The sequence below is a fragment of the Vicugna pacos genome, chromosome 7 (assembly GCF_048564905.1).
Source record: "Vicugna pacos chromosome 7, VicPac4, whole genome shotgun sequence".
NCBI lineage: Eukaryota > Metazoa > Chordata > Mammalia > Artiodactyla > Camelidae > Vicugna > Vicugna pacos.
The window spans coordinates 46,545,597-46,569,780 of record NC_132993.1 but is presented as its reverse complement, the minus strand read 5'-3'; the positions used below and the strand labels follow the sequence as shown (position 1 = coordinate 46,569,780).

The following is a 24,184-nucleotide window of genomic DNA, read 5'->3' as shown; positions in this document are numbered from 1 at the left end:
GACTTACGTTTCCCTATATGCCCTGATGTTCTGTTTGAACTTTTTTTTCGTGCACATGTACTTCCCATTTTAAAAACTTTTAATTAAAAAGAAAAATCTGTATGTTGTTGTGTCACTAAGTATTTGAAATTTACTGAGTCGTATTTTCTAAAAAATAGAAATGTGAGAAGCAAGCAGTCCAACATTACAAAGGCCTATCGCAATCATCGCAGGGGAGCCAAGCAAGGTGGCTTCATTCAGTGCAGGAGACTTGGCTAGGAGTATCTGAGTTGCTCGAGAACCAAGAGCACCTAAAAGTGAAACCATTCAGCCACTCTCTCCCATTTTCCGTTTTCAAACTCAAAACCCCACTACCACCCTACCACTGCAGGACGGGCCTTTCTGTTTAGAAAGTCAGTGAAAGAATGGATGACCTCACTTTCCCCAACAGGCGGGTCTGAAATGTTGTGTGCAAAACAAAACTTGAGTAAATCGATTCATATTTTAAATACTCCAGCAGAGGTCTTTGTTTTAGCAATCCTGACAAGATCCTCTTTGCAAAGCAAAGAAGCTGATTGTGATGTTAACACTGTGTTTTGTAAATAAAAACAGTTTTGGTTTTTTTTTTTCTTTTGGTAACCTACAAGAGTCCTAGTTTCAGCCTGGAACCAATCTTCTGAGCTTTCTGGGTGTTCTGGGAGACTGGTGGGGCAGCCTGGTATAGAGCCCATTTGCATGAAACCAAGGACCCTCCTGCAAGTGATATCATTGTAAGAGCCGAGGGAGACTGTACAAGCTCAACCCAGTAAGGAAGCTGGGGCATTGGAGGGGAAGTGTGATTCTGAACCTAGAGCCCTGTTCTATCAGTATATTCCTTCTCAGCTGCCTCTGGACTCAAATCAAGTCGTACAGCAGGAGTGAACTATGAACACAAGCTCTAGGAAATGCCACAAGGTCCTCCTTTGACATCCCACCAAAGAGGTGAGTAGTATTCTCCCCACTTCTGCCCTGAACCCAGTCTGTGGCAGTAAATTGAGGGCTCCCGCAGACCTAGAACCTGCCCAAGGTCCTCAGGGCTCCCCAGTGGGAGCAGGATCACCACATTGCCAGTAGTGAGGATGGCACCAGCAGCACAAGACAACCCCTTTGGCACAGAGATCAAAGTCTTCACCGGGATGATGAAGGCCATAAGGGAGTAAGCAGGGCTGTCACTGACCTGGGCAAAGTGGGCTGGAGCAGATGAGGAGGAAACTGGCAGATGCCACGTGGTGGCACAAAGGAGTCATTTATGTGTGTACTCACTCTGCACCTGGAGACTCCTAGAGATAACTGCACAAGCTGTGGGGGCAGATAGGCGGTTCTGCAACAGCTGTCACCACCAGAGCCAGAAAAGAAAAGTACTGCGGATGGCTCCTAGTATCTTATTTGGAACCCTAGGCTGGTGGGCTGTGGGGCAGTCTGAGGAAACTCAGGTCAGAACATCTTGGGTTTTTTACAAATATGAGTAAACTGGAATACTAAATCCTAGCTTGCTAATCTGGTAATTAAAGGGTTTTTTAAATCATATCAGCCTTAGCTTTTCCCCACCCTCTACCCCTGTAAAACTTCGTGCATGATTTCAGCTTTACTCTCCTCAAGACATGCCAGTGTGCTGAGTCACTAAAAAAAAAAAAAAAGGAAAAAGGAAAAAAAACGAGAGAGAGTGGGGAAAAAAAGAAAAAAACAGAAAGTAAAGGAAGAGTGATCCCGCTTCTGAGGGCTATAGCCTTGGTAATGACCTAAGCGGCCCTTTTCCCCCTGGTTGTGATTCCTGTGATGCTAAAGGACGTCACATTGCACAATCTTAATAAGGTTTCCAATCAGCCCCACCCGCTCTGGCCCCACCCCCACCCTCCAACAAAGATTTATCAAATGTGGGATTTTCCCATGAGTCTCAATATTAGAATCTCAACCCCCAATAAATATGAGACTGGGGATGCCTGAGGCTCAGTCTGTCCTCGAGCCCACCAAGAACGAAAGAGAGCTCCATCTGCCCTCCAGGAACTCAGCTATGAACTCGCTCTCCACAAGTAAGTGAAGGAAATCCCTAGCCCTGGAACTGCCTAGCAGCCGAGCCTGAGCGAGGGAGGGGGTGTGTATCCGCTGCGAGGGCTGGCGGGCGGCCAGCAGCCAGAAGCACAGCTCCCCCAGCGGTGCAGTCTGCTCACTGGCTGCTCTCCCTTCCCTCCGGCACAGGCGCCTTCAGTCCAGTTGCCTTCTCCCTGGGGCTGCTCCTGGTGATGGCTACTGCTTTCCCTACCCCGGTACCCCTGGGAGAAGATTTCAAAGATGGTACCACCTCAAACAGACCATTCACCTCTCCAGACAAAACTGAAGAACTTATTAAGTACATCCTCGGCAGAATCTCTGCAATGAGAAAGGAGGTGGGTAGCTCGCCTGAGGGTGACGTAGGGCCAGCTTGGGTGTTCATCTCCTTGCCTTGGCTGTGGAAAGGGGAGCTTCTGCATTGGGAGGGCTTTGCTGGGTTCTGGGGCAGTTTAGGTTTGAAGCCAAAGGGGCAGACTGTGTTCTATAATTTCTCATCTGCTGCTGGTCTCAGGTGGTTCCTTTCCCCAGTTTCTCAGTTCCGTACTTGGCATGAGCTGGGGGGTCAGGATTTCCTTTTCCCTCATCCAAAAAATAGGGTCTGTCAATCTTCTTTGTGTTCCTTGGACTTTGGGAGGATTAAAAAGTGCCACCTGAAATGACTGTTCAGCTTCTCAGGACACAGTACTTTTAGGTTACATAAGCTCAGTGGTTAGGGACTCCCCAAAGTCATTCCGGCATATAAGGTGCATACCTGCTAGCCCACCGAAATGGCAAAGTCGTAAGCAGCTCCTTAAATGTAAGATAGTTTGGCTCTGTTAGCTAGAAAGGAAAGAATACAGGAGAGCGTATTGGAAGCCCCAAATCTAGTCCTGGCTTCGCTGAACCAGCTTTATGCTCTTGAGCAAATTCCCTACCACCTCTGGTCTTCACCTGTATAATTATGAAATTGAACTAGATGATCTGAAAGCTGGGGCATTCTATGGCTCAAATTATATTCACCCAATTATCATCAAAATTGCTGTAATTTATTAAGTACCTACTATGTGTCAGGCACATTATATAAATTATGTCTTATCTTCACAATAAATTTACAAGGGAAGTGTCTCCTTATCCTCAATTTGGAGACACAGGACTTTGAGACTCAGAATAGGCAACAAGCCTGAAGTCACAGGTGAGGCTAGAATTGAACCCAAATTTGCCCGTCTCCACTAGACCTTGCTTGCCTGGATGCTAGTGGGTTGTGGCTTCACTTTTCTTAGAGAACTTCCCGGTTATGACAGACCATGAATCAGCCCTCTAGTGGTGTTGGCCTTAGGGGCACTTATATGATAACAGTTCTGATATTCTTTCCCAGATGTGTGAAAAGTATGACAAGTGTGAAAACAGCAAGGAGGCACTGTCAGAAAACAACCTGAACCTTCCGAAAATGACAGAAAAAGACGGATGCTTCCAATCTGGGTTCAATCAGGTACAAATGCATCACATTCACTTCTAGCTACTCCCTAGTCAAAAGTTCTGCCTCTTGCATGCAGCGTCTGTACACATATAGACCAGGCAGGCAACAAAGAGGGGGATAAATGTAAAGAACATCATGTAAATTTTCATGAGGAGGCCAACTTAAGTGTTATTAAAGGCAACTTTTTTTTTATTGAAGTATAGTCAATTTACAGTGTTGTGTTAGTTTCTGGTTTACAGCAGTGATTCAGTTATACATATATATGCACATATATATTCCTTTTCATATTTTTCCTTATAGGCTTTTACAAGATATTAGATATAGTCCCCTGTGCTACACAGTAGGACCTTGTTGTTTATCTATTTTATATACAGTAGTTAGTAAAGGCAACTTCTTTTTGAATGACATGGTCAGAGATAGTTCCTCTGTGTTGGGATTTTCACAACTGTCAGATGTTAGGCAATGTCACAGTTCATCCTGGGTAATGTGGTCCAGGGTCCTTTCTCCTCCTTCACTGCCCTTAGCAGGATCCACTCCTGTCCTCCCTGCTGAGGTCTTTACATTCTTTACATCCTTCTCCTTCCCGACAGTGAGATAACCTGCACTGACTTCTGATTATTTCATAAAAGGAGGTTTCAGCCCAACATTGACAAGGGCAGGAGGGCAGCCAGAAGGAAGAGCATTAAAGAGGGGATCAGAGGAAGACCCCTTGCCTCGATCTAGCATTTGTTGGGCTTTGGATAAAATTAAGTGATGTCTCTGATTGTCCGGATATTTAAATGGGATAGCAGATGCTGTCTGATGTCTTGAAACATGATGCCTAAGAAGTTCTTGAAGTTCCCTGGAGGAGCAGTGGGAGAAGTTATTGAATTATAGCAATTTTAACTTTTAAAACTGATTATGTCTTCCTAGCAGTAACCAATTTTCCCATGATCTTTCCTCTTAGGAGACCTGCCTGATGAGAATCACCATTGGTCTTCTGGAGTTTCAGATATACCTGGACTACCTCCAGAACTATTATGAGGGTGATAAAGGAAACACTGAGGCTGTGCAAATCAGTACCAAAGCATTGATCCAGCTCCTGAGGCAAAAAGTGAGTGTCTCCTCATCCTCTCATTAGGCTCAAAGAAGGCAGCCTAGACAACACAGGAGTGCAAAGCCAATTCAGAAGAGATGGCCACATGCAAAGGAAAGGATCTGAGAAATGTTTCCTGACATTTAAAACTATTTTTTTCTTCATCTCTTCTGCAAGACATCAACTATATTTAAAACTCTTTTAAATGAAGTGGATTTTTAACATCAACTTCTAAAAACTTAAGAAATAAGAAAAAAAAAAGTATCTGTAGAGGCAGAAGGAAGCCATTCCAACCCTGCTCTGTGATCCATAATAACAAAAAACAGAGAGCACAAAAATTATTTTAATATTGCCAAATGACATGCTTGCTATTATGGTAATTTCAGCTTCTTTCCCTTACTCTTTTGCTGGAAGGGTTAATGCAGAGAAATGGCTAAAGCCTGGAAGAGCAGGTACCAAGGGCTCTGGTCACTACCAGCTAGTCATTCAAATGCCACGTGATGGAGGCTTGATGGCACAGTGTGTGGATGAGCCGAAGAGCAAAGAGAAGGGCCCTGGATGGAGAAGCAAGCACATGGGTGCTAATCCTGCCCCTGCCTTTCCTAGCTGTTTGCCTTAAACCAGGGCTTCTCCCATTTAACGTGCACAGGAGTTCCCCTGAGGGATCCTGTTACAATGTGGAGTCTGATTCAGCAGGTCTGGGGTGAGACCTGAGACTCACATTTCTAACAAGCTCCCAGTGATGCAGAGGCTGTACTGCTGCAGGATCACACGGAGGTGCAAGGCCTTCCACAATTACTTAGCCCCATGTCAGCGGGTCTATAGAAAGATGTTTCCCAGTCCTCCTTACACCATCAGAGCAGAGGATTCTTAACAGATACTGGATGGATGGGTGAGAGTGAAACCAGAGAAAAGTATTAGGGTTAGAGATCCCTGAAGAACCCATTAGAATGCCTCTAACTAAAACTTCTTCATTTATCGATTGAATTCCAACTATGTGCCAGGCATAACAGAAGACAAGTAAGATACTATGGCTGCCCATGGGATGCTTATGGTTTAACAGAGACAGACAGCAAAGGAATGATTAGAGCTCGGTTGCTGTGAGAGGGCTCCATGTTGGGTGGGCTCAGAGGAAAGGCACCTGGCCCTGTCTGGGGGAGTCACAGCAGATGGCCCCAATTCACTCCTTCACCCCCAGTTTGAACATCTCCCTGCAGACCAGAGCATCCTTCCACTTCAAAGGATTTGTCTGATAGTTAAAAAATTATTTTTGTTTTCTTTTCCTCCAGGTAAAGCAACCAGAAGAAGTAAGCACCCCTAACCCAATCACAGGCTCCAGCCTGCTGAATAAACTGCAGACTGAGAACCAGTGGATGAAGAATACAAAAATGATCCTCATCCTGCGAAGCCTCGAGGATTTCCTGCAGTTCAGCCTGAGGGCTGTTCGGATAATGTAGCCAGGACACCTAAGATCATTGCAGTTCATGGGCGTTCCCTTCTCTGGTCAGAAACCTGTCCACTGGGCACATAACTTATGTTGTTCTCTGTGAAGAACTAAAAGTATGAGCGTTAGGACACTATTTTAATTATTTTTAATTTATTGATATTTAAATATGTGATATTGAGTTAATTTATATAAGTGATAGATATTTATATTTTTATGAAGTACCACTTGAAATATTTTATGTATTTGTTTTGAAAAAGTAACATAAAATGGTTACACGGCTTGTGGTTGACTCAGAGCTGATCATTTCTTTGAATGTGTAGGCTTACCTCAAATAAATTGCTAACTTATACGTATTTTTAAAAGAAATATTTATATTGTATTTATATAATGTTTAAGTTGTTTTTATATCAATAAACGCCTTTTTAAAAAAAATTAGCAACTAAGCGTCCGTGTGTATCCTGTGTAGTTTCATATAAACGAGTTTCCAACACCATCACCACCACCAAAAAACGAGCTGCGATCACTTGGACAAAGATATAACTGAGCACCTACTGCATGCCAGGCACCAAGCTAAATGTGTTGCATCCATCACATTTCATCCTGGAGCTTACACACTTTTTACTGGATGTAGGAGAGTACGTGATTCCCTAAGTCACCCAGCCGGAAGGTAAGGTACCTTCCAGATTTGAAGTCCAGGTCTACCTGCCTCTAGAGCCCCTACTCTTCTTAACTTTTACGTCCCATTGCCTCCCAGGGAACTGAGAGATGATGTAGAAAATCCCAAGACAATACAAGGAATACACCTAAAGATGCAATCAAAACCACCTGTAGAAGACATAGCAATGTGCAAGCTTCCAAAAAATAACTAGTTCTCCCCCTCCTAGGTTCCTCAAACACCGCACACGCCTGTCTGTCACAACACAGACCACGTTGCATCACATCTTAAAATTGATGGATTTTTCTTTCCAGCTAACATGTAGGTCCCTCAAGAAGGCAGACTCTGTTGTATTCATCTTTGCGACCTGAGCCCACAGCCCAGAACCTGAACATAGGAGGCCCCAGTAAACGATTGCTGAATGAAGAAACCATACGTAGATGATCAAACCTAAGACCCCTCAGTTCTTATGGACATACACTGTTGGTCAAAGAGTAGGGGGAAAAACACTGTGCACTTCTGTATCTTTATTCTACAGAAAAAATAGCAAGATTTAGGAAGAAACATTCTAAGAACTTCTACAGGAGGCAGTGAGGAGTCAGTACATGTATATCCGCCTCCACTTCCTTTCCCACCAGCACTGTTCTTCATCTGCCCTCTCCCCTCAACCTGGTTGAGACTGGTGGTGAGAGAGGCAGTCTGGGTAACTGCACATGGCCCCTCCATCCCACTGCAACACTACACTGGGAATTCGGTAAAGATTCCCCTTTACACCCCCAGCCATACAAAAGTTCTGTCTTCTAATAACGCTCTCCCCACCCTAACCACCACAGACGTCTTCCTTTAGGGAGGAGTTCTGTTGAGCATGGGAAAGTCCACAGCGGTCAAGAACTGACAGGAGTCAAGCAAGAGATGAGCCACCATACATCACAAACCATCTTCCCAAAATCAGCCAGATCAAAGAATGAAGAGAAATAGCAGTCAACCAACACATCCATTCTTCAAACAAAAATGTGTTGAGCACCATGTAAGTCAGGTAGTGCTGGGGATGCAAAGGTTAACAAGCTAAACATGTTTGTTCATGTGGTTTACACTGTGGCATGGAAGACAGGTGCAGAACAAAGAATGTAAGTGTGATTAGGCACCAATAGCAGGCGGACTGAACTGAACCTGGGGAGGGCAGTCATGGAGGCTTAATTGAGGAAGAGAGGTTTGGGCTGAGTTATAAAATATATGTTGGAGTTCACCAGGTCAAGATGGGTGGGAAGAGTATTCCAGCCAGAGGGAACAGCACGTGCAAAAGTTTGAATCAACAAAGAGCACTCTATGGTTGAGGCAGTGAAATGTACATTATGTCCAGTGCATAAAGAAGGAGAAGGGTAGTTGAGAGTGGGTGCAGAGGGAGGCTGGGGCCAGATCTCTGACAGCATCAGAAGCCACATCAATATAAAGCTATGTTAATATAAAAATATAATTTACAAAAGCCATATAAATTTGGGATTTATCCCATTTGTGGTGAGAAGACATTGACAGATTTTAAGCAGTAGAATGACATATGTGATTTACATTTTGATATGATCACTCAGGTTGCAGTGTGGGGAATGGATGGGCAAGAGGCTGGAAGAGAATGTTGGAGGAACAATCCAGAGGCCTTCGTTGTACTGCAGGGAGGAGATGAATTAGGATGGTGATAATGGTGAGAAAAGAGAAGGCAGTAGCAGTCATCAGCAAAAGACACCTAGGAGCTACAATCTGGTGATTGCTGACCAAGACTCAGGAATTCTAGAGGACACACGTTTTGAGAGGGGGAAGAAGCAGGAGTTGAATGGAGGGGTAAATCACAGAGAATTTGGATTTGAGAGTTTTCATTTATTCAAATATTCTCTGCACATCTGCAATGTGCCAGATTCTCTGTTGGGCCCTGGGGATCTAATGGTGAATAAAACAGACTAGGTCTCTGCTCTCAGGGAGTTTACAATCTAGGGAAAACAATTTAAAGAAATATTTACTATGCTGTAAGCTAAGTATGTGGGCTACTGTTATGAGTTGAATTGTGCCCCCTAAAAAGACCCGTTGAAATCCTAACCTTTGGTACCTGTGAATGTGACCTTACTTGGACATAAGATCTTTGCAGATGTAATCAAGATAATCAACAGGTCATTTGGGGGGGTCTAATAAGAATAAAAAAGACAGAAAGAGACACACAGCGGGGAAGTCCACATGAAGAGGGAGGCAGATATTGGGGAGATGCATCTACAAATCAAGGATCACCAAGGGACAACCACCAGAAGGTAGGAAGAGGCAGGAAAAGATCCTCCCCTAGAGTCTTCAGGAAGAGCACAGCCTTGCTCATAACTTGATTTCAGGTATCTAGGCTCCAGACCTGTGAGAGAATACATTCCTGTGGTTTTAAGCCACACAGTTTGTGGTAATTATTTATAGCAGCCCTAGGAAACAAAGACAGCTACTATGCCAGCACACAGTGGAAGGATTGAATCTAAAGTTCAAGAGAGGCTGCCCAAAAGAAATTACAATCATGCTTATATTAAAAGAAGGTATAGGATTCAGCCAGTTGGACAGGCAGGAAAGGTGTTGCAAGTGGTGAGCACAGCATGTGCAAAGGCTCAGGGGTAGGAGAGAACATGTTGGAGGAACTGAAGGAACCTAAATAGCTGAAGAACCAAGAGGGAAGTAGTAAAACTGAAGATGAAGCAGTAGGGTCTAAGTTATGAAAGAGCAGAAATGATGGGTTAAATAAAAACACTAGTATAATAGAAAGATGAAGAGCAACTTTCTTAGAGTTTTTGATTTGGGATTTTTGTTGGTTTGTTTGGTTTGGTTTTTTAAATGTTGAGGGATTTTCAGCCTTTTCTGGTGGTGTGGGGTAAGGAGGTTTGGATCCAGGCTAACATAGAGAAGGTCTAGAAGAGATCTAGCTTTCTGTAGTGGGTTCCAGCAACAGGGCAGATGACACGAAGGAGGTGAGAGGCAAAAAGGAGAAGATGATGAGGAGTACTCACAAGGTATGACTTAAGAACTTCAAACACTGCGGTGTCTAGTATCCAATTTTCATTCATCTTTGCCCTTACTCTTAAAACTTCCATGAGTTTCATTCATCAACATAAAATAAATTTATGGCAGCCTTGTGCTAGCCCAGCTCTGAAGAATAAAGGGAGGTTCATGTTCACCTTTTTGAGCAAAATGGACAATGGAAGGTTGAAAAACGCAGGAAGAATCAAAGAAGAGATTAAGGAGAAACCAGAGGTCAAGGCAAGAAGTGACAGGCAACAATCAGGACTCATAAGACCCTACCAAAAAAATAAAGAATAATAATTTTTACAAAGACACTCAAGAATACTCAGGAAAGTTTGGTAGAACTTTGACTTTCCTGTAGTCAGCTTGGGATAAGGGTACTGGTTATAATAATTTGGAAGCTAGAGGGAAGGATGATCTCCAAAGGCTAGGGGCTTGTGGACACACAGGTTATACTATGAAAATGGCCTTAGAATCTATAAGAGAGAAAGCTGATAGGAAGACTGCAGTCCAGACCCCACCCTAATAAAATTCTGAGTTTCCAGTGGGTTAAGAATAGAAAGGAAGAGATAAACCGACCCATATGAATAGAATAATAAGACTAAGAATAAACTGATAATAATGGTGATAATACATGATCTGATATTGAGCACTTACTGTGTACCAAGCACAATTCAATGTATGTATTATTTTAGAGGCACATGTATTAACCAAAGGAACAGAGAGTCTACGCAACTTGTGCAAAGTCATAGTGTGTAAATTCCACAGCAGACTGCTAGTTATCCTTTCAAATCCCTCCACCTCATCCACAGTAATGGTGTTTGAATTAGCCATGTGGCTACCATCTGGAGGCTACATTTCCCATTCTCCTATGCAAATAGGTGTGGCTACGCTGAAAAAAGAACATAGCAAGCCCAAGGCTTTAGAATAAAGTTTTTAGAGAAGTCTGCTTACAAGCATATCCCTTGGCTGGCATCTGGGAACTTGACTGGTAAACATTTCCCTACACTGATATAAACCTTCCTCCAAACGATCAGAGTCCCTAAACTGTTTGTACAAACCATACGGTTTGTACAAGCCACCTGTTTCCTTCAGAAAATCTGAAATTTTAATACGTACTAAGCAGAGGGTACCACAATAAAAACTTTGGGCACTGAGTTGCAATGAACGTCCCTGGTAGACACAGGCCACAACTCACTGCTGGAAGAACTGAGCGTATTCCATGCAACTCCACTGGAAGAGGATAATCAGAAGCTCATGCTTAATTTCTCTGAAATTCACCCCTTGTTTCTTTTCCCTTTGCTGAATTTGCTTTGTATCCTTTTGCTACAATAAATCATAGCCATGAGTATGAGTTCTATGACTAATATACACTGAGAGTCCTGGGAGCCCTCCTAGTAAATCACTGAACCTGAGGGTGGTGTTTGGAACCCCCAACACAGTGGCTGAGTTTTCACCAATAAAACGTGAGTAAAATTGATGTTGTAATTTTACTTTCGCTTGCCTAAAAAGATATTACTTGCCCTCCATTGTCTTTCACCTTTCTGTGTTTTAGGCGTGGGGGGGGGGGAATGCTGTAGTGAATCAGCTTTAATCATGCAGAACAGAGCAATATGTCCATAGCTGCAATATCCAATATGGTACACAGTAGTCACTTGTATGAATTTATTTTTAAATTGAAATTCATTTGAAGTATATAAAATTTAAAAGTTCCCCAATTTCACACATGCTAGTGGCTATCATATTGGGCAGTGCAGATACAATACATATTCATCACTGTAGAAATTTCTACTGGACAGCCCTTCCCTAGAGGTTAGTAGGGCAAAGAGATGACTGGAACCTTGATCACTAAATGACCTTATGGAGCTGAACAGACTCATCATCCTGGACCATCAACAATCAATAGATTGTTAGATGACAAATACTTCTATCTTATTCACCTATTTTTGGCAATATCTTTGTTACAGAAGCTAATCCTATACTCTAACTAATGTAGCTCCCAATTTATTCTTAACCAAGGATAAAAAACCACACAGGAAGCAAAGTAATCAAGCAGGAAAAGAACAGATTCAGAATATCTAAGGAGAATAGCTACCTTTGATGACCAGGTCTTTAATCAGAAAACATGTCAGTTGGTGACACTGTTCACATGGGGTAGGGTTTCCCAGGATCTCAAAGGCTCAATTATTGCTCAACCATTGCCCTTTTGTATCATCATTCAGGAAGAACTTATGCAAACAATCTATATACTTCCTTTTAATGTAAGTATTAATGCTATAAATTTCCCTCTCAGCACTGCTTTAGCTTTGTCCCACAAAGTTTCATATACTGCATTTTCATTTTCATTCAGTTCAATGAATTTTTTTTATTTCTCTTGAGACTTCTTTGATTCATGGATTATTTGGAAGTATGTTGTTTGGTTTCCCAGTGTTTGGAGATGTATCTGTTATCTTTCTGATATCCATTTCTAGTTTGATACTATTGTGGTCAGAGAACATATGATTTCAATTCTTTTAAATTTCTTGAGGTTTGTTTTATGACCCAGGATATGGTCTATCTTGGTATATGTTCCATGGGTTCTTGAAAAGAATGTTTTCTGTTGTTGTTAGGTGAAGTGTTTTATATGTCAGTTAGATTCGCTTGGTACCAGTCAATAGGTGCTATTGGGCTTTTCTATATCCTTGATGATTTTCTCTCTAGTTGTTCTATTGGTTGTTGAAAGAGGAGTTTTGAAGTTGCCAACTAGAATTACAGATTTATCTATTTTTCCTTTCACTTACATTATGCTTGCTTCATATATTTTGCAGTTCTGTCATGGTGAACACACACTTGGGATTACTATGTTTTCTTGGTGGATTGACCCTTTTATCATTATATAATGTTCCTCTCTGTCCTTGGTAATTTTCTTTGCTCCAAGTCTATCTGATATTAATACCGCCAATCTGCTTTTGTTTAAGGTTTGCATAGCATATACTTTTCCATCCTTTTATTTTTTAACCTACATATATCATTTAAACTATTTAAAATGAGTTTTTTGTACAACATACAGCTGGGTAACTTTTTTGAATCCACTGTGCCAATCTCCATCTTTTAATTAGTATGTTTAAGTGATTTACATTTAATATAATTGTTGATATATTAAGCCTTAATCCTGCCATTCTGTTATTTCACTTTATGTTTAATCTCTCTGTAGTTTTGTTTCTCTGTTTTCTATTCCCTGTCTTCTGGTGGGTTACTTAAACATTTCTTCAAATTTCATTTTTATTTACCTATAGAGTTTATAGAGTTTTTGAGTGTTTCTCTTTGTAGAACTCTTTCAGTGTTTCTTCCATGAATTCATTATGTAATATATACATAACTTATCAGAGTCCACTGGTATCAACATTTTACCAGTTCAAGTGAAGTTTAGAAAGTTTATCTCTCTTTATATTCCATTACACTCTTCCCCCATTTATAATATAATTGTCTTAATTATTTCCTCTCCATATATTCAGAACACTAAAGTTATAATTTTTGCTTCCACAATCAAATGTAACTTAGAAAATTCAACAGTAGAAGGAAAGTCTATTGTATTCACCTTTTTTTTTTTTTTTGCTCTTGTCATGTTTTTTCTTCCTTCCTGATGTTCCACGATTCCTTGTTTTACCATTTCTGTTTTGTTTGGATAACTTCCTTTAGACATTCTTTTATGATAGGTGTACTGTCAACAAATTTTCTTCAGCTGAGAATGTCTTGATTTCCTCTTAATTCCTTAAGGATATTTTCACTGGATATAGAATTTTGGGTTGACAGTTCTTTTCCTTCAGCACTTGAAAAATGTGTCAATCCCTTCTATTGTCTACAGTTTCTGATGAGAATTCTGCTTGTCATTCAAATTGTTTTTCCCCATAGGTAATAGATAATATGTCATTTCTCTCTAGCTGTTTTCAAGAATTTGTCTTTATCTTTAGTTTCATTTTACATAAAGTAGTTTTATTTTAGACAAAGTAATAAAGTGGGAAAAGAAGTCCAGGTCCTCTGCTGTCCTTGGTTGACACCCAGAGTGGGAGGTGCCTCTTGTTACTACTTAGGTAGGTGTGGGAGTCCAGGGTCTCCACTAGGTCTCCATAGATACCATGCTGGCTGGAGAGGAGTGCCTCATTACTGCTTCCCATTTGGCCATCACTGATATGGTGAGGAATAGAGATGGCCTTGTTACCTCTGAGTGTTGGTGAAAGTTCTGGTTCTCCATTAGGCCCCTTCTGACATCATCTTAGTGGGGAGGAGAAAAGCCACTTCCTTTCATCAGGTAGGAGTGGAAGTCCAGGCTCTCCATATGGTTCACTGACACCACAAGGGCTGGGGTAGTGAGAGAGGGCAGGTCATTACTGCCTGGCAGACATGGAAGTCTCAGATCTCCACTTAGCTTTCTCTGACACTATTCCAGTAGGGGTGATGGGGTGCCTCATTATAGTCTCATGAGGGTGGTTGTTGAAGTTCCTCACTTGGTCTCGGCTGGAGGAGGGATTTGGGGACGCCATGTTTTTCTGTGACATTTGACTACAGTCTAGTGACTATTATCTAAAAATTTTCTGCCTTGCAAGACTGTCCCTTCCCTAGTCCTTTGGCTAGAGAGATCAAGCTTTTCTTGGGACTTTTTTTTATCTGTACCCATTGGCATTTTCTGGGTTGCTGTCTTCCCCACTATTGAGTCTGAAATATATGAGGCAAAAAAAACCCCCAAAAAAAAAACAGGGAACTCACCACTGTGTCATTCCTCATGTCCTCAGGTCCCTGGATGGTCTGCCTCTCCTCTCTATAGTCTTCTTATGTTCGTTTACACATAATATCCAGGGTTTTAATTATATTTAGTAGGAGGAATAGGGGGAAGTATGTTTATTTCATCTTCCTGGAAGCAGAATATGTGTACTAATACCAGGTGCTCTCAGTTCTGAACCTAAAATCAAATTTGCACATCATGCAGAGGCTGTGCTACCCAGCCATCGCTCACTACCCCTGTCTTTCCACTTCCCCACAGGGACATGTAGAAATAATATTCATATATGAAAAATAGAATACCAAACTAAAATTAAGAATCTAGAATGCACAACAGATATTAATTATATATATCAAGTTCCAATGTAATTTTTGTGGTTAATATTTTCATATATTAAACTGGTGTTCATTTCATTTCTAATCATTCCCTTTTGCCCCATGACCCTTCCCCTACTCAAACTGAACATTAAGGCATCTACTACCTCCAAAAAGGAATGCTTCTGTAGAAAAGCAGACCATTGTTTCAGTCATAATAGCCTGATCTTTTGAGTATATGGCAAAAAAGCATATATTACCAAATAGATGGGAGAAAATGCATGATTATATAAAACCCAGTTGTTCCTACCCTAGAGGAAATGCAGATTCCCTTAGCTATGGAAGATAGGGAGTTAAAAAATGGAAAAACAAGAGAATTATTTGTTGACAAATATCTCTAAGGAAGGCATCTGAATGCTGTATGTGTCCGAAGGTCACAAGTAAGAACAGCCTGGAGAGACCTCAGGACAGGATAGGTCAGACATAAGAGCAATGTTGTTTCTGATGAAAGGAGACCTGATTTATATTTGATAACTTGGAAACAGATGACAACCAGGGGAGGGCAGACAGCTTATCCCCACAGAAACCCATCCCCTAGGAATTCTTGGCACTCCTGGGACTGACTCTCAGTTCTGAAGGTATGTGGGCGGTAGGGGAAGCAAAGAGCCTGAATTGACTGAATTGGCTGAGGTTAAACTTCTACAAAATGAGGGCTTGACATAGAACTCACATTCAATTTTTTTTAATGACATGGTTTACATACCTCTGTTGAGAGCCTAAGATTCATGGACACTACAGAAATTATGAAATAATGAAGAGATGCTGGCAAGAGACCAGAAATATTCAAATAAGAGAGCTTGGTTTTCCAGTAGAGTTGGTAGACTAAGTATATTTTGACAAATAAGTTAATTAAACTTTTGTTTAACAGATTCACAAATTTTAAAATTTTTTAATGAAGTTCTATTGCAGTATGATAATAATTAACTACAGAATGCCATAAAGGCTAAGAGCTAATAATAGGTAGTTCCGTATGTGGCAGACAATTCAGGGCTTAGAAATCTCCACCCTTTGAAAAAGAGCCACAGCAGAAAATGAAAATTGAGAGTTTCTTGCAAGAGTCAAATATTTTGTTTAGAAAGCAATAACAATTATCAAGGACCCATGACACAATTCCTTTTTATGCTTAAAGGCTTTGAGTCATTTTAATTAGATAGTAGTTGGGACGCTGCAGATATAGAGGCCACAGGAAATTCTATATCCCTTTGAAATGTAGCAGAACTAGAAATGGAACTACATATGCATCTTGATATGTGAATTTGCCACATTACAGTCACGCACTGGCTTTCCTTCCCCTACATTCCCCAGCCAGCATTTCCCAGAGTGGGTCCTCATGAATGGTGCTCAGGAATCTGCTTTTTCTCAAATTCCTAGGTGATTCTGAGATTCAAAAGATAGACAACAAGGGAGTACTCTAAACAGACTGTGAATCAGGCTCAATTAAATTAGATCACTAGCCACAGCCCGTGGCGTTTTCAAAAATGCTTCCTTTACCTCTCCCTCCCTCTAACTCACCCCATCCTCACAGCCTCTCTTTCCTTGGAAGTCTCTGGGGCCAAAGCAAACTTCTCAACTTGTAAAAGTCCAACTAACTTTGAGTTCATTTCCTCAAAGACTACTGTGCCTGGGGGGCTTCTGGATAATGACCACGGAGTAATACATTCTACTTCATTGCTTTTCCTCAAAGTTTTATGAAAACCTTTTTCTGAAAATAAAAACTTGAGGGGGAAAAGAAAAACAACGATATCACCAGTGAAATAAGGAAATAAGCACAGCTCCAGTCCACAAGTACATGGCCCCAACCTGGGGAGTCTGGATGGAGATGTGGGAGGAATGCACAGAACATACATACTTCCCCTAAAGGAACTACCAGTGCACTGAAAGGTCCACCCAAGGATCTTTGCTTAGATAAACAAGCCCCAGGGAGGAAATGGCCCACAGAAGTGAGGGGTTCAGTCTGTTCAGATATAAGATGTATTTCTTTAATGAGAAACAATTCAAATTGTTTGTTTGGGGGATGATACAGTATAATTCAGAACTTGTATAGGTTCATAAATGAACTTTCCCAGTCCTTGTGAAGCTACCAGAGGGCAAGACCTCACACAATTAAAGAGAAAGCTTTAACAGTATATGAAATCCTTAAAAAAAAAAAAAGTTTACTCCAGTATGGTCTGGTTTCATGGTTTACTGACTTCAAGAATCTCTACATTTTCTACATTAACCATTTGAGGGATCTGAGAGTCCTGGTGTTGAAACTGCAAAGGCATTTTCTCTGTGTTTAAAAAAAAAATCAATGAAAAGGCACTTACATCCAGGTCAGATCAGATTTTTTATTTTGATACTAATCTCTGTTAGAAGCAAATGCTCTTAATAACCTATACTTCAGTTTAAGGCTGCAAAGGATCTACTGAATGATGCTGGATGCAAATGAACATGGAAATGTAATTGTGCTATTGTCTTTCCTATCAGAATTATAACTGGTTTTGCATTGCACTGATTACAAAAGTATAAAATTTTGAGTAGTGTTCCCCTAAACCTATTTTTCCCAGAAGCCTTATTTTTAGAGCATGGTTTTTGTAGACCGCAAGGTTTTTCAGTGTTCTAAACGGTATCATAGCTGAAATGCCTTTAGACCTATGGAGAGACCCAATTCAACGCCACTGAATGTCAGAGAAGAAAGGGCTAAAGGAGAACTCATGTGCATTGTTGACCCAGACAACTCAGCCAAGGGATCTGGGGGTGAGGGGGATCTCCAAATAAGGAAGAGAGGGTGAACAAGTTCTGAGAAGCTGAATTGTAAGTCCCCTAGCCCTCATGCCCCACTCAGTTTCCAGAATACTGGGAGCCAGGCAGGATATTGGAAGAGTCATCTCCGGGAACTGATAAAAGAGTAAGGATGTAAAAATACTAATATTAGGAGCACTCCAATGAATAGTCCACTCATTATTTTGTGACATTCAAGAATGACAAGTCCTACACACACACACATTTTAAACTTCCAGTTAGCTTTTTAGCTTCTAACACTTTAATATGAGCAAATAACCAAGTCATACTTCTAAGGAAATTTCTGTTGATCTGAAACATATGGACAGCCAGAAATTCTTCCAACAAAGATGGATTTCTTTGAGATCAGCAGAGAACTGAGATTCGAGATCTGCAACCATGGCAAGCCACGTGTAAGTCCCCACAACACAAGGGAAGGAGAAGGCTTTCATAGAGAGAAAAAAGTAGTTGAGAGGGCTATAGCAAACAAAGAGGCCATGGCTCTTCATTGGTTGAGCCCTTTTGAGGAAAGAAGAGACTTTCTTCTTTCTGTTGGGCTCGGCTATTATCGCAGGGCATGAGAGCTCCCCCTTCTGGTCTCCTGAGTCTATTCAACTGACGTTTGTTAATCAACTTTTTTAAACCACTAATGTAGAAGATACAGACACCCCCAACCCCACCAAAAATAAGCAATTTCCAGGAAACAGATACTCTGCAGTTAAGAAAACTTCAAAAGTATCATCCATATCCTCAGAGAGATAGGAAAGGATATTGCATCCATGAAACAAGAATGGGAGGCTATCAAAAAGGGAACAGTCCAAGGACAAAGAGCTAAAACATGAAAAATTTAAATGGCAACCAACTTAAGAGATACAAGCCAAAACAAACAAATAAACAGGAATTACAGAAAGGGAGGACAGAGAAAATGGAGAGATGGAAGTCAATAAAATAATTCAAGAACATTTCCCAGGATGAAAAAATATACATTTCTAGACTGAAAGGGTCACAACACAGTTAATTTTTTAAATTCCTCACATCAAAAACAAACTCAAACAAACTAAACATGCATCAAGGCATATTCTTGTAAAATTCCAGAGCTCTGGGGACAGACAAGATTTTGCATGCTTCAGAGAGGAAAAATCAGATCATATAAAAAAAAAAAAAAAAAACCCAGGAATCAGATGGCTATAGACTTCTGAGCAGCAACACTAGAAGCAAGAAGACCGAAGGATAAGAAGCAAAAGAGCAATGTCTTCAACATTCCTCTAAATTCAGCCAAACAATTAATTAAGCATGAAAAATGAATAAAGACACTTTTAGAAAAAATTCCAGGACTACAAAAATTTACATCCCATTCACTCTTTTGGAAGGAGCTATTGAATGCTGAGCTTTACCAAAGCAAGAGAGTATATCTAGAAAGAGAGAAAAAAGAAGGAAAAGAAAAGGCATGGGTTAGAGGAAAGAGGAGAGAATTGAAGGTAATCTCGAGGTGGAACAATAAAGGAAGAACCTGGGTTAATAGCTGTGCACCAGTTTCAGAAGACAATAGTCCAAGCTGATGCAATGTCACCAAAAAGCAGCCATGTTTGAGGGCCGTCATCCCTCGGATACCTGTTCCCTGGACTGAGAACTAGGAATTGCGAACAAGATCCCAGATGATACTGATGCTGTTAGCCTAGGAACCATACTTTGAGAACCACTGCTTTTTACCTATTTTTTAGTGCTGGAGTTGGTCATGGTGAGCTGAGAGCTGAAAGCATTGTTTATTGCTTCTCAGCTCTCTTCACCCATCTTTCCTCTGGATAGCCCTGGCCCACACTCCTGGCCCACCAGATGTTTCAACTTTCCCAGGATGCATTATTCAAGTCTTTGCCCAAAGACTTCTCTAGAAGGGTCTCTTGTAAACCATGTCCAAGAGACCATTCAGTGTATTTTCTCTGGAGAGACTTTTAACAATGGCAATATAGTTCTTCCCCATTCAGCTAAGTTTGTACTGACTGATTATGTTTTTATGTATGCTTAGGCATACATATGCATATACACAGGTGATTTTAGAAGTTTATTTTAAGTGAGAAAATTATGAACACAAAAGTCAGCAAATGATTACCACCAGGGGAGGAATGGTGTCATCAGGGCAGGACACACAGAGGATTTCTAAGACACTTGGAATGTTCTATTTATATATCAAAATTCTTTTTATGATTAGTCTTTAAAAGACTAATAAGATATATATCTTATTTATTCTTCTGTATGATTTATCCTGTTCATAATTTTTTAAAAAGAGGAAATAATACCTTCTTATTGAACAGTCTCTCTCAAATAAAAGATCAGAGGGGAGAGAAGACAAGTGAGTGAAAACACTCCTCCAGGACAAAGGCAATAACAGATTAGATGAGAAGATGTTTGAGACGATAAACCCAAGCTGTGGTTCAGATTGCTCCAGTTTACTACCCTACCCACTCCCTTCAGATGATGGCCAGCTCATTCAAAGATGAGTAATAATCAGATGGCAATCAGTGTGGAACTATACATAAAAATTGCAAAAACAGTGAGAAAGGAAAAAAGAAATGCAAGCAAAAAAAGTGAAGAACAGATATCACCAGAGGAAATACCCAAAGACTGCTGTTACTGGATCTACTAAGTAGAACTGCTGACACTCACAGAACTTCTCAAAAATCACTAATCAAATGTCCAGGAATAGGGGCAGAAATTCATTTAACTTCCCTGAACAAAAAGTAGAATAAAAAGTTCACCAAGGTTTTTAAGGGCAGGATGAAAAAGAAAGTAGTCAAAGGTAAAACACTCTGCAGTAGATACCCCCTCCCTTCTCCAGGAGCTTCCAGGGTCATGTGAGTTGAGCACTCAGCTGCACTGTCTGGACTAGAAGACCCTGCCACTGGCCATCACTGATTGGTCCAAGGATAAACTCAGATAAAGGCTCAAGTCAAGCCAATCCAATTCTCTGGAAATTAAACTGAGACTAGGGAGAAGAGATATTGATAGCAGAGTTCTACAAACTCCTGCTACTGAACCCTCAGTTCCTGTTCTTCCCAAGATTTAGCTAGTCAGTGATTTCTTAAATGAATAAGATAATTCTGTGTCCATCCAATACATTTCATTTTTGCTTAAGCTAGCCAGAGTCTATTTCTGTTAGTTATAAACCAAAGAATTTTAATTCACATAGCCTTGTAATTATTTTCAGAAGAAACCTCCCAGAGCCTGACTTCCAAATACTTGCGTTAATTTATTTTTTAAACCTATTCTAAGCCAAATAGTCAAGATTCCTGAAAGCTGTATGACACACACTGTTCTCCTTATAATGAACTCATTTTCTCCTGAAGAGAGAGCAAGTCAGCTGGACAGCAGGCTTCATGGGTAAATGCCTGATAACCCAGCTTGGATAGCCTCGCTAATGTCTGACCACCTGAATCACTCAGAAGCCCATGGGGATTGGCATTCAAACAGTTGTCCTCATTTACACAGGAAAAATAATTCTCAGAAAGTTGGTGAACCACTCAATCCAATTTGCTTGTTTTTATCAATTTTATCTTTATTATTATTATTTTATTTTCATTATAGGAATAGAATAGGTTAAATAACATACAGTAGTGTTCATGATTAGTGGAATAACTCAGTTGTCAGATATCATACTGTATTAATATGTTCATATAACTCACAAGTTAACCATATCTGAATAAGAAGCAGCAATTCAATAATTGATAGAGTAGTCCTCAATAATTCAACACTTGAGCAGTTTAGATGTCCTGATGTAAGAAATACTGTCTTCAAACCCTGAAGTCCCCAGTCTTCATTAACCAGGGATTAAGAGATTAGTGTATATTAACCCTTCCCTCCCAACAAACACACACATCTTTCTCTACTAGAATTTGAGGGCATTTCAAATGTAGATCTGGCTTAGAAACGAAACATAACTGGAAAAAAATTTTTCACACACAAAGACCACCTTAGCAGCTCACTCTTCTTAGTGTTACACCTCTCAAAACAGGAGCCCATATAAGGAAGCTGAAGACAATTTGGCTTCAACAGTGATATTGGTGATGTTTCCTGAGTGTTCTAGCTTAATTTTATTTTTCATAAGTTGACATTTTATAAATGTGACAGTGAATTTACTTTCTTAATATGTCTTAGAATAATAATAAATTTATAGAACAAAATTGATTCCAGGACTTTTTATAGGATCACAGATAAAAACAACTCAAGTATATTTAGAAAATGCATCATCAAAAGAGACTACTTATCCATTCAGAACTGAGTTGTCACAGCAAATAGCTGGGAAGAAGGTGTAGTAAGTACATATAATTTAGGTGCTTAGGTGTTGTGTAGCTATTTGGAAATTATAGATGAGACAGCACACTGGACTGGAGGTCTTAAGTCCCTCCTGCCACTTCCTGGCTATGGGAGATTTGACAGCAGAATAATAATAGTACTCATTTTGAGTTACACTGACAAGAAAATAGTGCATGTGACAATGCTTGTAGGCTGTAATGCAGGATTCAAATGAGAGCTATTACTTGTCAACTGTGTTCTGTATATCTTAGTTTCCATCAGCTCAATGCTACTCAAAGTGCGGATTATGAACTGACACTGGCCCATGAACTCCTTGTCGTACTGGTTGGCAATACCAGTTGATTGAGTAAACCTTTGGAAACAGCGACTTGATATTGCTGCATCGTCCAAACATGTGATCAGTGGCTCCTGTGACCAAGGTTTAAACCAGTCACTATTAGTGAACTCATGAGATGAGATGCATGTAAGCTGCATATAGCTCAGGAGCAGTAGGACCATTTATTTTAAGGTCACTTTGTCAACTGAAACCCCAAGATATATTAAAACCTGAAAAATGTAAGCATTTTTTAAAACATTTTAACCATTTTAAACACTACAACTCAGTGGCATTTGGGACATTCAAAATATTGTGCAACCATCACCATCATCAACTTCCAGAACATTTTTAGCACCCCCCAAAAGAAACCTCATACCCATTAGCAGTCACTTCTCACCCCCTACCTCTTCCAGCCCCTGGCAAACACTAATCAGCTTTCTGTATCTATGGTTTTCCTATTCTTGAAATTTCATATAAATGGAATCATATGATATGTGACCTTTTGGGGCTGGCTTCTTTCACTTAACATAGTGTTTTCAAGGTTCATCCACATGGTAGCCTATATCAGTACTTCCCTCCATTTTATGACCAAATAATATTCCATCATGAGGAAGTACCACATTTGGTTTATCCATTCAACAGGGGCTGCACCATTTTATTTTCCCACTAGCAATGTATCAATCAGGGTTTTGATTTCTTCACATCCTCCCTATCACATGTTATTTTCCATTAAAAAAATTTTTTTATGACCACTATAGTGGGTATAAAGTATTTTCTCATTGTAGGTTTTTTTTTAAACATTTTAAATCAACTGTACTTCAATTAAAAAGCAAACACAGACCATTTAAAATACAGGCAGAAGAATTGAACATTTTTCCAAAAGAAGAAATGGAGATGGCCAATAGGAACATGAAAAACTGCTAAGCATCACCAATATCAGGAAAATGCAAACCAGAATCACAATGAGACACCATCTCACACCTGTCAGAATGGCCACAGGAAAAAGAACACAAATAACAAATGTTAGCAAGGATGTGGAGAAAAGGGAACCCTTGCACACTGGTGGTGGGAATGTAAATTGGTGCAGCCACCATGGAAAATAATATGGAGATTTCTTAAAAACCCAAATCAGAACCATCACATGGCCCAGCAATTCCACTCCTGAGCATATACCCAAAAAAACCCAAAAACATTAATTCAAAAATATACATATATCCCACTATTAACAGCAGCACTATTTACAATCACTAAGACATGGAAGCACCCTAAGTGTACATCAATAGATGAATGGATAAAGAAGATGTAGCACATATATGTGATGAAATACAACTCAACCATAAAAAAGAAGGTATGTTGCCATTTGCAGCCCTTTATTCTTTTTATTTATTTGTTTGTTTGTTTATTTTTTTTTGCACTTCAAAAACCAGAATTTTATAACTGGCATAAACATTTCCACTGCATCAAAAATAACAAAATACCTAGGAATAAACCTAACCAAGGAGGTTACCTATACTCTGAAAACTGTAAAACATTAATGAAGGAAACTGAATATGATATAAAGAAATGGAAAGATATCTTGTGCTCTTGGATTGGAAAAATCAACATTATCAAAATGGCCACACTACCCAAAGCAGTCTACAGATCTAATGCAACCCCTGTCAAAATACCCACAATACTTTTCACAGAACTAGAATAAACAATTCCAAAATTTATGCAGAATAATAAAGACCCCAAATTGCCAAAGCAATCTTTTGTAGGTCTTTTTTTTTTCTCTTTCTTCTTTTTGTTCCCTTTTCTTGTGGTTTGATGACAAAATGTAAGCATTTTTAATAACACTTTTACAATTAATTTGAATGTTAGTCAAGCCTTTTAAAAAATCTGATTGCTAAATAAGCTTCACAGGACATTTTTGCTAACAAAACAAAACAAAACTTTGT

General features: G+C 40.0%; 2 protein-coding genes across 2 annotated transcripts in view; one reads left to right on the top strand and one right to left on the bottom strand.

Annotated features, from left to right (window-relative positions):
• The window catches only part of TOMM7 (translocase of outer mitochondrial membrane 7), a 111,526-nt gene that overhangs the window by 50,845 nt on the left and 36,497 nt on the right, over window positions 1-24,184 (bottom strand). The gene's annotated exons all lie outside the window — the stretch shown is intronic.
• On the top strand, window positions 1,943-6,469 carry IL6 (interleukin 6). Its single transcript, XM_006201793.3, has 5 exons — window positions 1,943-2,048; window positions 2,215-2,402; window positions 3,422-3,535; window positions 4,470-4,616; window positions 5,888-6,469. Exons 1-5 carry the CDS (start codon window positions 1,943-1,945, stop codon window positions 6,053-6,055), a joined length of 723 nt encoding a protein of 240 aa, XP_006201855.2. The 3' UTR covers window positions 6,056-6,469.